The sequence below is a fragment of the Schistocerca cancellata genome, chromosome 3 (assembly GCF_023864275.1).
Source record: "Schistocerca cancellata isolate TAMUIC-IGC-003103 chromosome 3, iqSchCanc2.1, whole genome shotgun sequence".
Lineage (NCBI taxonomy): Eukaryota > Metazoa > Arthropoda > Insecta > Orthoptera > Acrididae > Schistocerca > Schistocerca cancellata.
In genome coordinates, this window is record NC_064628.1 from 146820658 (window position 1) to 146834070 (window position 13413).

A 13413-nucleotide genomic window follows, 5' to 3' on the forward strand; every position below is an offset into this window, starting at 1 on the left:
GCCCGAGTACAATGGAATGCTTCTAAAAGGGGTTTGTGACCTATGGCGAGAGGGACAACGAACGCACTGGTCGATACATCGAGGGAAGCAGGTAGCGGTGCAGCGCTTCTTTCGATGGAGAAATTATTTATAAAACTGCGTTTGGGAATTTCCAGATGGATACAAACAGATCAGCGACACAGTTGATCATGTGAAATGCCCATGGTATGCTCGTGATGTATACATGTAACTTTTAGGCGTCAGGAGCGGGCACAAAATGTCCGATTGGCTGAAATAAACTCAGAAGGAGTAGAAAGGGGTGATATGTCGATGCAAGTTGAAGGTAGGCCCTTTGCGATTGGCAACGGTAGTTTCCACAAGATGAAAGGAACGCTCCCATTGGTCTGAAAAAGCCGTGACGTGGAGCACTATAGGACACAGGTGGGGGACTGTTTGCTAAGAAAGACACGAGACTGAAAACTTCAGGGACTCTCCTCTGAACCAGCGTCAAGTGTAGAAAAGGGCGCATCTCGCTCTGTACGACACCAAAAGAGGAATTTTGTGTGAACATTGCGTTCATTTTGGCTGACATTCAGCTAGAAATTAGCGTAAGAGTCGTTTATCTCCGATAGTAGAGCAACGAAACAGCCTCGTAGTTAATCGTTCTTGTGAGAACTGAGAGGGCATGGAAGTATACACACTGCACCATCTATGCACGTATATGTCACCATATTTTCCAGACTAGGGATGAGTGCATGTTTTCTCGCCTAAAGAGAAACATAGGACAGTCTCAGTTGATAAAATCAGTAATGATTCTGATTAGCTCTTTATAGGATTTCCAGAGGACGAGAGCAGTCATGCAGCCGACAGCACATCGCAGCTAAAATTTAAATGCCGCTGGTAGAGGTGTAAAATTTTTGGTTCACCAGGTTGCGTCCACTGTGAACTCGAGGAGCCTTGGGTAATCTTTTGCTCATCTTGTCACAAAAACTAACCATGCTCCATAGATTTGGTTGTCATCCTAAATAGTACCGAACTTAGAACCGGAATCGGATGATTTCTCGTAATACTGGCCAACTTCACGGTGCATAAGAAAGAAAAATCTTGTAGAGAACCTTGTACTTAAATCTGATATTGTTGTGTACAGTATTATTTCTGCTATACAGGATGTAATGCATTAATTTGACAACTGTCCTGAAATTGCCATGTCATAATCTATGTAAATTCGTGTACTTCTTTGACAATAATTCTGAAAGTAAACATATTGTGTACAGCTAAAAACCGATGTGCTCTGTCATAGAATTAGGGCCCACTCCTAAGGCCTGTCATTTATCTAATGACGCTAACGCACTCACAGGATGTTTTTGCTGATGTCTGACAAACGTCCAGAGGAATGGAGTGTCAGAAAACTGAACTATTTCTATCATCTTCTTCCTGATTTCTTACACCATTCAATTCTTGGAACACCCTTTTAATCTGGGCTGTGGAACACTTGTCTCATATTACATAATAGATGTATTTGCAATTGCGAACAAGGACAACCATCAGCTGTCGAATGGGATGACGACAATGAAAAATTGTCCCGAACCGGGACTCTAACACGGATTTCCCTCTTATCGCTAGCGGTCGCTTTACCATTTGGGTTACCCGTGGACGACTCATGGCCAGATCCAACTTCCATATGTCGTCAGCCATGTGTCTGCAACCTGCACTCATACATCCATTACGTACATTGCCGTACAGGGGAGACATTTTAATTGAAAGTCGCTTACCGGCTGTCGGCAGATAAATGCGGTGTTTCTTTGGACACCCAATCATGTCCGAAGGAACATTGCATTTTATTTCTGAACAACACAGGCACTGCTATATCATATTTACCCACCGACACTGAACAAGAGACTTTCAATTCAAATATCTCCACTGTACGGGAATATACATAATGGATGTACGAGTACGGGCTATAGACGCATGGTTGACGACGTATTTCAGTTTGGATGTGGCCATGAATCTTGCACGTATAACCAAATGGTAAGGCGACCGCTCGCGATAAGCAGGAAATCCGGGTTCGAATACCGGTTCAGCACAAATGTTTGAGGTTAGAAGGGTTTATTGGTCCCAGAGGGAACGCATTATACACCAGAGTGCTTAGTACAGGAAGCCTGGTGGCAGCGCGGCGCATAAGGAGACACGTCTGTGTCTCAACGCTGCAACTCAGTTGAAAGTCCAAAGGCTTTCATCAGCGGTGTTCGGATGACAGTCTACAGTCAGACATACTTGGTCTCGCTTTATCGCCTAGGGAATGACAACTGCAGGAAAGCAGTTGTAATAGTTTTGAGCTACGGTAGCGTAAAGTGGTATACCAGTTCGATTTTACACAGAGTACGCGAAGGAACTTGCCCCCCTTCTTGCAGCGGTGTACCGTAGGTCTCTAGAAGAGCGTAGCGTTCCAAAGGATTGGAAAAAGGCACAGGTCATCCCCGTTTTCAAGAAGGGACGTCGAACAGATGTGCAAAACTATAGACCTATATCTCTAACGCCGATCAGTTGTAGAATTTTGGAACACGTATTATGTTCGAGTATAATGAGTTTTATGGAGACTAGAAATCTACTCTATAGGAATCAGCATGGGTTTCGAAAAGGTCGTGTGAAACCCAGCTCGCGTTATTCGTCCACGAGACTCAGAGGGCCATAGACACGGGTTCACAGGTAGATGCCGTGTTTCTTGTCTTCCTCAAGGCGTTCGATACAGTTCCCCACAGTCGTTTAATGAACAAAGTAAGAGCATATGGACTGTCAGACCAATTGTGTGATTGGATTGAAGAGTTCCTAGATAACAGAACGCAGCATGTCATTCTCAATGGAGAAAAGTCTTTCGAAGTAAGAGTGATTTCAGGTGTGCCGCAGGGGAGTGTCGTAGGACCGTTGCTATTCACAATATACATAAATGACCTTGTGGATGACATCGGAAGTTCACTGAGGCTTTTTGCGGATGATGCTGTGGTATATCGAGAGGTGGTAACGATGGAAGATTGTACTGAAGTGCAGGAGGATCTGCAACGAATTGACGCATGGTGGAGGGAATGGCAATTGAATCTTAATGTAGACAAGTGTAATGTGCTGCGAATACATAGAAAGATAGATCCATTATCATTTAGCTACAAAATAGCAGGTCAGCAACTGGAAACCGTTAATTCCATAAATTATCTGGGAGTACGCATTAGGAGTGATTTAAAATGGAATGATCATATAAAGTCGATCGTCGGTAAAGCAGATGCCAGACTGAGATTCATTGGAAGAATCCTAAGGAGATGCAATTCGAAAAAAAAGGAAGTAGGTTACACTACGCTTGTTCGCCGACAGCTTGAATACTGCTCAGCAGTGTGGGATCCGTACTAGGTAGGGTTGATAGCAGAGATAGAGAAAATCCAACGGAGAGCAGCGCGCTTCGTTACAGGATCATTTAGTAATCGCGAAAGTGTTACGGAGATGATAGATAAACTCCAGTGGAATACTCTGCAGGAGAGACGCTCAGTAGCTCGGTACGGGCTTTTGTTGAAGTTTCGAGAACATACAGGGTGTTTCAAAAATGACCGGTATATTTGAAACGGCAATAAAAACTAAACGAGCAGCGATAGAAATACACCGTTTGTTGCAATATGCTTGGGACAACAGTACATTTTCAGGCAGACAAACTTTCGAAATTACAGTAGTTACAATTTTCAACAACAGATGGCGCTGCGGTCTGGGAAACTCTATAGTACGATATTTTCCACATATCCACCATGCGTAGCAATAATATGGCGTAGTCTCTGAATGAAATTACCCGAAACCTTTGACAACGTGTCTGGCGGAATGGCTTCACATGCAGATGAGATGTACTGCTTCAGCTGTTCAATTGTTTCTGGATTCTGGCGGTACACCTGGTCTTTCAAGTGTTCCCACAGAAAGAAGTCACAGGGGTTCATGTCTGGCGAATAGGGAGGCCAATCCACGCCGCCTCCTGTATGTTTCGGATAGCCCAAAGCAATCACACGATCATCGAAATATTCATTCAGGAAATTAAAGACGTCGGCCGTGCGATGTGGCCGGGCACCATCTTGCATAAACCACGAGGTGTTCGCAGTGTCGTCTAAGGCAGTTTGTACCGCCACAAATTCACGAAGAATGTCCAGATAGCGTGATGCAGTAATCGTTTCGGATCTGGAAAATGGGCCAATGATTCCTTTGGAAGAAATGACGGCCCAGACCAGTACTTTTTGAGGATGCAGGGACGATGGGACTGCAACATGGGGCTTTTCGGTTCCCCATATGCGCCAGTTCTGTTTATTGACGAAGCCGTCCAGGTAAAAATAAGCTTCGTCAGTAAACCAAATGCTGCCCACATGCATATCGCCGTCATCAATCCTGTGCACTATATCGTTAGCGAATGTCTCTCGTGCAGCAATGGTAGCGGCGCTGAGGGGTTGCCGCGTTTGAATTTTGTATGGATAGAGGTGTAAACTCTGGCGCATGAGACGATACGTGGACGTTGGCGTCATTGGGACCGCAGCTGCAACACGGCGAACGGAAACCCCAGGCCGCTGTTGGATCACCTGCTGCACTAGCTGCGCGTTGCCCTCTGTGGTTGCCGTATGCGGTCGCCCTACCTTTCCAGCACGTTCATCCGTCACGTTCCCAGTCCGTTGAAATTTTTCAAACAGATCCTTTATTGTATTGCTTTTCGGTCCTTTGGTTACATTAAACCTCCGTTGAAAAATTCGTCTTGTTGCAACAACACTGTGTTCTAGGCGGTGGAATTCCAACACCAGAAAAATCCTCTGTTCTAAGGAATAAACCATGTTGTCTACAGCACACTTGCACGTTGTGAACAGCACACGCTTACAGCAGAAAGACGACGTACAGAATGGCGCACCCACAGACTGCGTTGTCTTCTATATCGTTCACATCACTTGCAGTGCCATCTGTTGTTGAAAATTGTAACTACTGTAATTTCGAAAGTTTGTCCGCCTGAAAATTTACTGTTGTCCCAAGCATATTTCAACAAACGGTGTATTTCTATCGCTGATCGTTTAGTTTGTATTGCCGTTTCAAATATACCGGTCATTTTTGAAACACCCTGTACCTTCACCGAGGAGTCAAGCAGTATATTGCTCCCTCCTACGTATATCTCGCGAACAGACCATGAGGATAAAATCAGAGAGATTAGAGCCCACACAGAAGCATACCGACAATCCTTCTTTCCACGAACAATACGAGACTGGAATAGAAGGGTGGCTTGCGCAGTATGGATGTAGATGTAGATGTAGAAAGTGGCGAGGCGTCAGAGACGCATGGCGTGCTACCTGCGCCCACCGCAGCAGGGAGGAGAGGTGCAGCGTGGCGTTGCCCTGCGCCCTGCAGTCGCCGCGGCGCACGGACGGCGCCATCGCCAGCGTGCCGACGCGGCCCTTCACCCCACACAGCAGCGCGGTGGCGCTGCACGCGCTGTCCGCCACCTGGGAGTCCACGCAGTACGTCTGCAACGGGACACACAGGTGCAGCACTACATTCTGTACCGTAACTGTTTGGTGTTATGTATGCTTGACATCACTGAAGTATGGGGTCGATCTAGAGTGATACCAAATACAGACGTAAAATCAACAGTCCACGGTTTGTCGTGATCAAACAATTTCTCATCAAAACAATGGCAAACCGTCGGTGCCTCATGTTTGCTACTATTCCTGCTTTGAAAATTTATAGTTATCGGTAAACTGAACGTTGAACGAGCCATCCCTAGGATTTGGAGGGAATATACATAGTAAGATATTTGTATTACTGCTATTACAGGGTGGTACCCGCTATTCACTAACGTCTATCGAGGAACAAGAAGTTGAACGTGGATACCGCGATATCGGGTCAGTTATCTGCCCAGTCCTATCTAGCAAGGGATAATCTGGAGGCAGAAGTCGGTGAAGAAAAATCAGAGTAAAAATAATTTCAAGTGATCCCAATGAAAATGATCTGAGTGACCTAGACCTAACAAAAGAGGTTTTAGGCTGATAGTACGAATCTTCTACAACTACTTGCTAATATGTCAATGTGCAAGGCGCAGTAGTGAGATCTCCTTCGATATTTTAAAAAGAGGAATGATATAAATTCCTGCTGTGACATGTATGGTTTGATGACAGCTTTGAAAGTGGTGCAGGGACCAGAGAACTTGGGGCTGTTCATAGACAAATTAAAGCTTAGTTCAAAAGCTGCGTTGCCACGCTGCATAATGGGAGTTGTATGCATTAATTTCCTGTGGGCCATGCTATCCACATCAAGGCAATATATACCAACCTTGTAACACCATAACTCTAGTGCTCTACTGATTTATTTTGCCTTTTGTTTTATTTAATGTTACATCGTTGAGCTTCTGTAAATGTTGTTAGATTGAATCAATAACACAAAACTGTATACTCCTTTCTTTGTAAAAACTTTGATGTCATGGTTTGATTCTCTGCAATGTAGTATATCTGTCATATAAATTCTATGTCTCAATTGGAGGGAGACAAAACTTACTGAATATATTTGAAATTTGTTTAAATAATTTTGTTTAGGACTACCTATATGTGCAAATAATATGTTTTGTTTGATATGTTTAGTTGATGGTATGTAAACTGCTGACCTCCACTTAGGGTTCTTAGTTAGTTTGTATGTAAAAGGTATAACGATTCCCCTCGGGAACGGAACGGTGTAGCGCGCAAATTGTCATTGGCCTAGGTAGAAAAGGTGGAACCAAGAGTCAGTCGGGGACGAGCTACCAAACTGTGCGCTGCCATGTAAAAGTTGTATATTGTGCTGGTTCCGAGAGAGGCTTTTCCTGCCACTTTCCAATGCCTCGGATGGATGGATAAATAGCTGGAACGATTCTGGAATTGGTATCCATCATCGCCACCAAGAAGAGACAGAGTCCAGCAATTCTGCCTGCAAATCCACCTACCAACATGCAGTTGCCACCACATTGCGCAATCACTGTAACGGAATACTATAATAATGTACAGTGAAGGATCAGCTTATTGGATGTGTTAGTGTGCTCAAATATAAGGTAACTTATAACTGAATTCATGTAACTACCTTGATTTTTTCCCTATCACAACACCTCTCAGGTTCCTCTCCATTCAAACTATGATTACCGAGTGTCCTAGTTTGTGGAAAAAAATTAAAGTCTCAGACATTAAATAATGTTGTTTGATCTTTGGTAAGAAGGGGGTGTTCAGATTTACTGTGGATTTAGTGAAATTGTGGGATGTAGTAAATGTAGTCTTGTGAAAGCCTCCCAGGGATGGAAACAGTCTAATTAAAGTTTTGTGGAGTTTAATAGTCCCCTATTTAATCATTACTTGAAAGTAGAAGACTGTGGTAGTAAAGACAATTTGCAGTTTCTTTTAAAGATTAAAAGCTCTTAAAACTGAGGCTTACAAAGTGTTGCTTGGTTAATGATCATAGTGCTACCTGTAGTACATTTTAAAAGGTGAATCACTTTCTTGTAAATTTGTCAACATTGTGTCTCACTGTAGTAAAAGTCGTGAACTGCATTTATGGAAAGTTATATACTCATGCTTGATAAGCACTTGTTTCTTTTGGGTATTGAAAGTGCATATTAATAGTGTAATAAAATCCACAGGATATCCTTTACCACTATTTATGAAAACAATAATTTCTTTATTCAAAAGACAGTGAGAAGTAACCTGTTAGTGAATTCCATTTAACTTTCATTCTAAACAGAATAGTATTTAGTTGAGAGATACTTAACCTGTGACCAGTTCTTAATTTTGCAGTGAACTACATTTATAATTTCATGTCAGCTAGGAAAATGTTTGAACAATAATACTGAACCTATGTCCAATTAATGATTCTGCAGTTAATGTTAATAGTAATGTTATAAAGACCATTCAGTTTGAACAAGCCCTGAAAGTAATAGTGTGTTTCGGTATCTGTTATATTTTTGCAAATAGTTTGTGCTGCTGTAGCTGTTAGCTTCAATCTTACCGTAAACATATGTATGTGTCAGAGTTCATTGCACTCGCGTGTGGCCAAGTATAGGTTGTGTTTGTCCATTAAAGTTACTCATACCTACTTTCTTAGACAAGAACGTTAATCTTTCTCTTGCCTAATTAGGCTGGCGACAGTTTTCATTATTCTTTAAACAGTGTAGCTAGTTACAACGTTATTTGTTACTGTTTGGATAATTACGTAATTCCGACTTTCACTTCCGATAAGCCACTTCTGTTAGATACAACGCGGTGAATTTAACAAAATTCCTCTCAGAGGGTAACACTGCTCTGCTTCTTCATACTATAATTACTAGAATAAGAATAATTTTTTCATACGAACTGCCTTAGGCTTTGAGGTTATGGTATAGTAGTAGCAGACAGGAGTGTTATACGTGGCTTTTCCGTGACAGGACTAGTTATTCTGTTGGGGCATAGTACGTAATAGACCAAATTTGGTATTTGATTGCACAAGCTACGTAAATGCTGTTGCAGTGTTATAACCTGTACTTCTGGAAGGAATAAGTACAAAATTTAGCAGGTCTCAAGATGATTGCAGTTTTTTTGGATATACAGTGGGCTGTCTACACAAAATACTATAGAAGAAAACATTGGTCTCCAAGAGAAACTCTGCGATCCAGTTACTAAGAGTATCCAGCACAGATCGCCGGTAGATCGACGTTAAACTATACTGCCACCAAAAAACACATCAAACACGGCTGCAGAATGAAAAACTAGCTCATTTAGTCTTTAGAAGTATTGTGCATGGTTGTTCGTGTTACGGAAGAGCTGCAAATTATGCTGAGCCACCGCTGAACAACTTGTTGGGCAAGGGCCATCGCCTAGGATGCAACATATCACTAAAAATGCTCTTTCTACAGTCGCGTTCACACTTTTTTCCGGAAAACTGCGATGCAATGAGTGCTAGGCATAGTGAACGGCTCCACCAACATCAACTATGGAATGAAGGAATCAGAGTCGATGGACTTATTTCATACTAGCAGACTACTGTTGGTTGTAACAATGGAAAATTGTACTGAAATGCGGGAGGATCTGCAACGAATTGACGCATGGTGCAGGGAATGACGATTGAATCTCAATTTAGACAAGTGTAATGTGCAGCGAATACATAGAAAGAAAGATGCTTTATCATTTATCTACAATATAGCAGGTCAGTAAATGGAAGCTGTTAATTCATAAATTATCTCGGAGTAGGCATTAGGAGTGATTTAAAATGGAATGATCATATAAAGTTGATCCTCGGTGAAGCAGATGCCAGACTGAGATTCATAGGAAGAATCCCAAGGAAATGCAATCCGAAAACAAAGGAAGTAGGTTACAGTACACGTGTTCGCCCACTGCTAGAATATTGCTCAGTAGTGTGGGTCCGTACCAGATAGGGTTGATAGAAGGGATAGAGAAGATCCAACGGAGAGCAGCGCGCTTCGTTACATGATCATTTAGTCATCGTGAAAGCGTTTCAGAGATGATAGATAGACTCTAGTGGACGACTTTGCAGGAGAGACGCTCAGTAGCTCGGTACGGGCTTTTGTTGAAGTTTTCGAGAACATAGCTTCGCCGAGGAGTCAAGCAGTATACTGCTCCCTCCTACGTATACCTTGCGAAGAGACCATGAGGATAAAATCAGAGAGATTAGAGCCCACACGGAGGCATACCGACAATCTTTCTTTCCACGAACAATACGAGACTGGAATAGAAGGGAGAACCGACAGAGGTACTCAAGGTACCCTCCGCCATGCACCGTCGGGTGGCTTGCGCAGTATGGATGCAGATGTAGATTTAGATGTATACATTGCTTCGACACGTCTCAGAATAGAATTACAGTAGACAGGCAAACAGAAAGCGTCCTCGTATGTATTCGTTTTCGTTTTAGTCTATCTTTGTAATGCGGATTCAAGAATGGTCAGGCATGCTCCTGGGACTTCAGATGCTATCTACTGCTTCTCGGTATATGCCTCGTTCATGATTGGAGACGCAGTACACCATAGTAAGCTCCATCGAGAATGGAAGTGTACTTTCGTCTCCTTTACACACGTAGCGATTTCCTGCGATGAACAGAGTACTGAGAATGAGGTTTCCGGGATAACTAGTACAGGACTTGGAAGTCATGAATGTGGAGCAACATTTCTTTTAAGCATTAATCATGTGGTAGTAGCGCATTACTACAGACACTACAGTCAAGAAGATGTTTGTAATACGAGTATTATTTTTTGTCTAGTTCCAGTCGGTCGTGAAATTAAAATCAAAGAGAAAATTCGATGAATATTTGCAGAATCAATTCCACAGTCTCTCTCGTATGCCTGTCGACTACGTCACATCGCATTCTTCAATTCTGAGTGCACTGTCAGCATATAAAGATGCCTAGAAAAATAGTCTCCCACCAAGTGTAAAGTGCATGCTTTTATGCTGTTTCTTCATGCTGAAGGGCTGCACCTGATTTCCATGCTGCTTTCGTAACGTAACTGTCATGTCTGAGAACGAAGTGTGGCAATGTTGCAGGAAGTTCGAAGCAGGACATTCATGATGCAGGTGGTCGGGGAAGATAGCGAGGACTAACCGATTATCACGTTCAGCGAGTGGATGAGACGATTCGAGAAAATCGTTTATGAAGGGCAGTCGAGAACAAGCGAAGTGGAAAATCGTCAACTGGCACTGTACTTCATGACAATGCTCGGCCCCATAGTGCAGCTGCAACGAATACGCTTCTGCAGCGTTTTCGACGGGTGGTATCTAACGACCGACCATACAGCTCGGACTTGCCTCCTTCTGATTTTGATCTTTTTGCTCTCTCGCAGGCTTTGTGGCAGCGTTTTGGCACAGACAATGAGCAGCAGACCAGCGCAGAGAACCGGCGGAAAACACAGACGGCTCCCTTCTACGAAGTGGGTATCGGAAAGTTGATATCACGCTACGATAAATAGCTAAGTCAGAGTGGCGACTATGTGGAGGAGTAACTTGGTGGTGTAGCTAAATGTCGCAAATATGTAAGGTTTGTATATTATTTTTGGTATTCGATGAGAGTCATGTCAGTTCTCTTTTTATTCGATGAGTCACACATAATATTTGTGCAATGGATTCTTTTTCAGAAAGAAGTCTTTAATAGTCGATATGTAACGCCACAGAGGATCTGAGTACAAGCAATGTGGTCTTTAGTTGTCAGTAGCTTTGGCTTTCGTCCTGTAGGATTTGAGAGCATTTAGTGGAAGAATGCCGGTTGGTCACGGTGCTGAGTGGTCTGCGAATGACTAGTAGCATACAAAGATGCAAATGTAGACGTCGTTGATTTTAGGAAATAAGGTTTTGTAGAGACTAATTTTAGAAATGTGAAGATATTCAGGTAACGTTGTCTCTACATGGCTTAATCGCACGTAATTTGTAAAGAGTTTCTGAAAGCCAAATTTCCAGTATTACTTTGTTTTCTGATTTGAGTCGGTTAGTTAGATTGTCGAGACGAGATTATACAAAATTAGGGCTTGGCTTCAGATTTATAGCTTCACCACTCCTTTGGCATATCATTAAAGCAGTACATGGAAAACTAGTATTTTTATGAGGAGTTCATAGTATATAGTATAACAAAAGTTTATCATTGTTTTATAAGAAGTGAATGAACGAAGTGAATTTTTTAAGAGTAGACTTTGGATAAAAACGAGCTCCATAATACAGTTTTTAAATTCCAGTCTCTTCTATGTCATTTGGTAAGTTTGTATTCTTTCACTGTCCCCTTATACAATTTTGTTTTTGTAATGGTGTCTCACCCCATTCCATTTAGCGGAACACATTTGCTTAAATTTAAAGTATGACGTATGTAGCATAGTTGCGTTGCCTTGCATTGCACTTGGGCTAGGTTTTCTTTGGCTTGTTTGATACTGCGCTGCACTTTAACATTCAACAATTTCGAGCAGTACCAATTTTCCGTTGCCATGGGTAAATTACGAGAGTTATTACGGCATATTGATAATTTTTACTTTCCGGACAGTCTGACTAGAACTGATTGAAACACAATTTTCATGCCATACGCGTTTCGTCTTTATTCTCTGCAAGGCATCTTCAGTGGCGTGGAATATACACATATTTTCACTATTTATTCACATTTTGAGGCAGTGTACCTATAGGTTATAAACAGTTCTGGTGCCTGGTTTTTGCTATGATATAGTAATATTTCAAATTCTACTTAAAAGTTGCGTGGGCGATTTTCTACATATAGTGTTTCTGTTCCTTTTTTGGTACCTTTTCTCTTCTTATAATTGCCATTTGGGGGTTTTCCACATTTCACAGCACTAGGATCTGAACACTTGTTTTGATGCAGTGTTTTTTTGTTGCCGACTGTCGGATGTTCTTGCCAATGATTGAATGTCGTTGCCAGCTTTCAAGAGTGCTGTGTTAGTGCTGCAAGCTCCTGGTTGTGGGTATCATTAAATGCAGAATGTATTAATGTGTCTGTGGCTGTTGGTTTTCTGAAGATGTTAAATGTATGTTTGCCTTTTTCTTCTTTTATTGTTAAGTCATGAAAATTTATTTGATTTTCTTTCTATTTTTCATGTGTTAATTTCATGTTCTTTGTTGATTTCCGAGTGGAGTTCATCTTTTTTTTTCATTTGGCTCATCTACCAGTCAAATAATGTCATCCACATATGTGTACCAATATGCAGCACTAAGACATATGTTACATAGATTAAACAGGATCCCACTCAACAAGAGAAAATATGAAAAAGAAATGAGTACAAACATACAAATAGCTAGGCACAATGGGTATGACACACATGTAGCACACAGGCTCAATCAGATGATAAAAACATAAATACAAAACAAACACAAAACTTTCAGAATACAAGACAACTCACAAGCTGCAAACTCACAAACACACTCAACGAACACACAACGACAACATCACACATAAAAGAACCTGATGGTACACTACGACCTGCACACATAAATTAACACACAGGGTTGCCAACATACTAAGAAACAGGGCTTCCACAAGGCATTTAAGACTGGGCAAATCCTCCAATCATAACTAAGCCAACCAAGTACCAAGAGGGATAAATTCCAGGGATCAGGAATATATAAACGTGAATGTCAAAGCTGTGATACAGTATACATAGGCATGACAACAGGATTTTTAAAACATGGTGGAGAGAACATATGAGGTTTTGGAAAGACAGAACAAACCATTACACATTTGCAGAACATTTAAAACACCATAACCACCATACTACAACCATGGAAAATGAAATGAGAGTAATGAGAATAAACAACCATGACAAATACCTCACACAAATGCAAGAAAACTTACACATTCAGAAAGCCTTCGCTGAAAACAAACATGTGATAAATGAGCTAACATACATCAGTACAGTCTCCCTGCCACAGTTAACAAAAGAAATGACAAAATAAAAAT

The 13413-nt window shown here is 41.8% G+C and overlaps 1 protein-coding gene across 1 annotated transcript in view; it reads right to left on the minus strand.

The window, feature by feature from the left end:
- Positions 1-13413, minus strand: part of LOC126176166 (membrane-bound alkaline phosphatase-like) — a 167067-nt gene that overhangs the window by 135302 nt on the left and 18352 nt on the right. The window contains exon 2 of the mRNA XM_049923308.1: positions 5322-5495. Within this exon, the coding sequence (XP_049779265.1) occupies positions 5322-5495 (174 nt within the window). The remainder of the gene's footprint in view (positions 1-5321; positions 5496-13413) is intronic.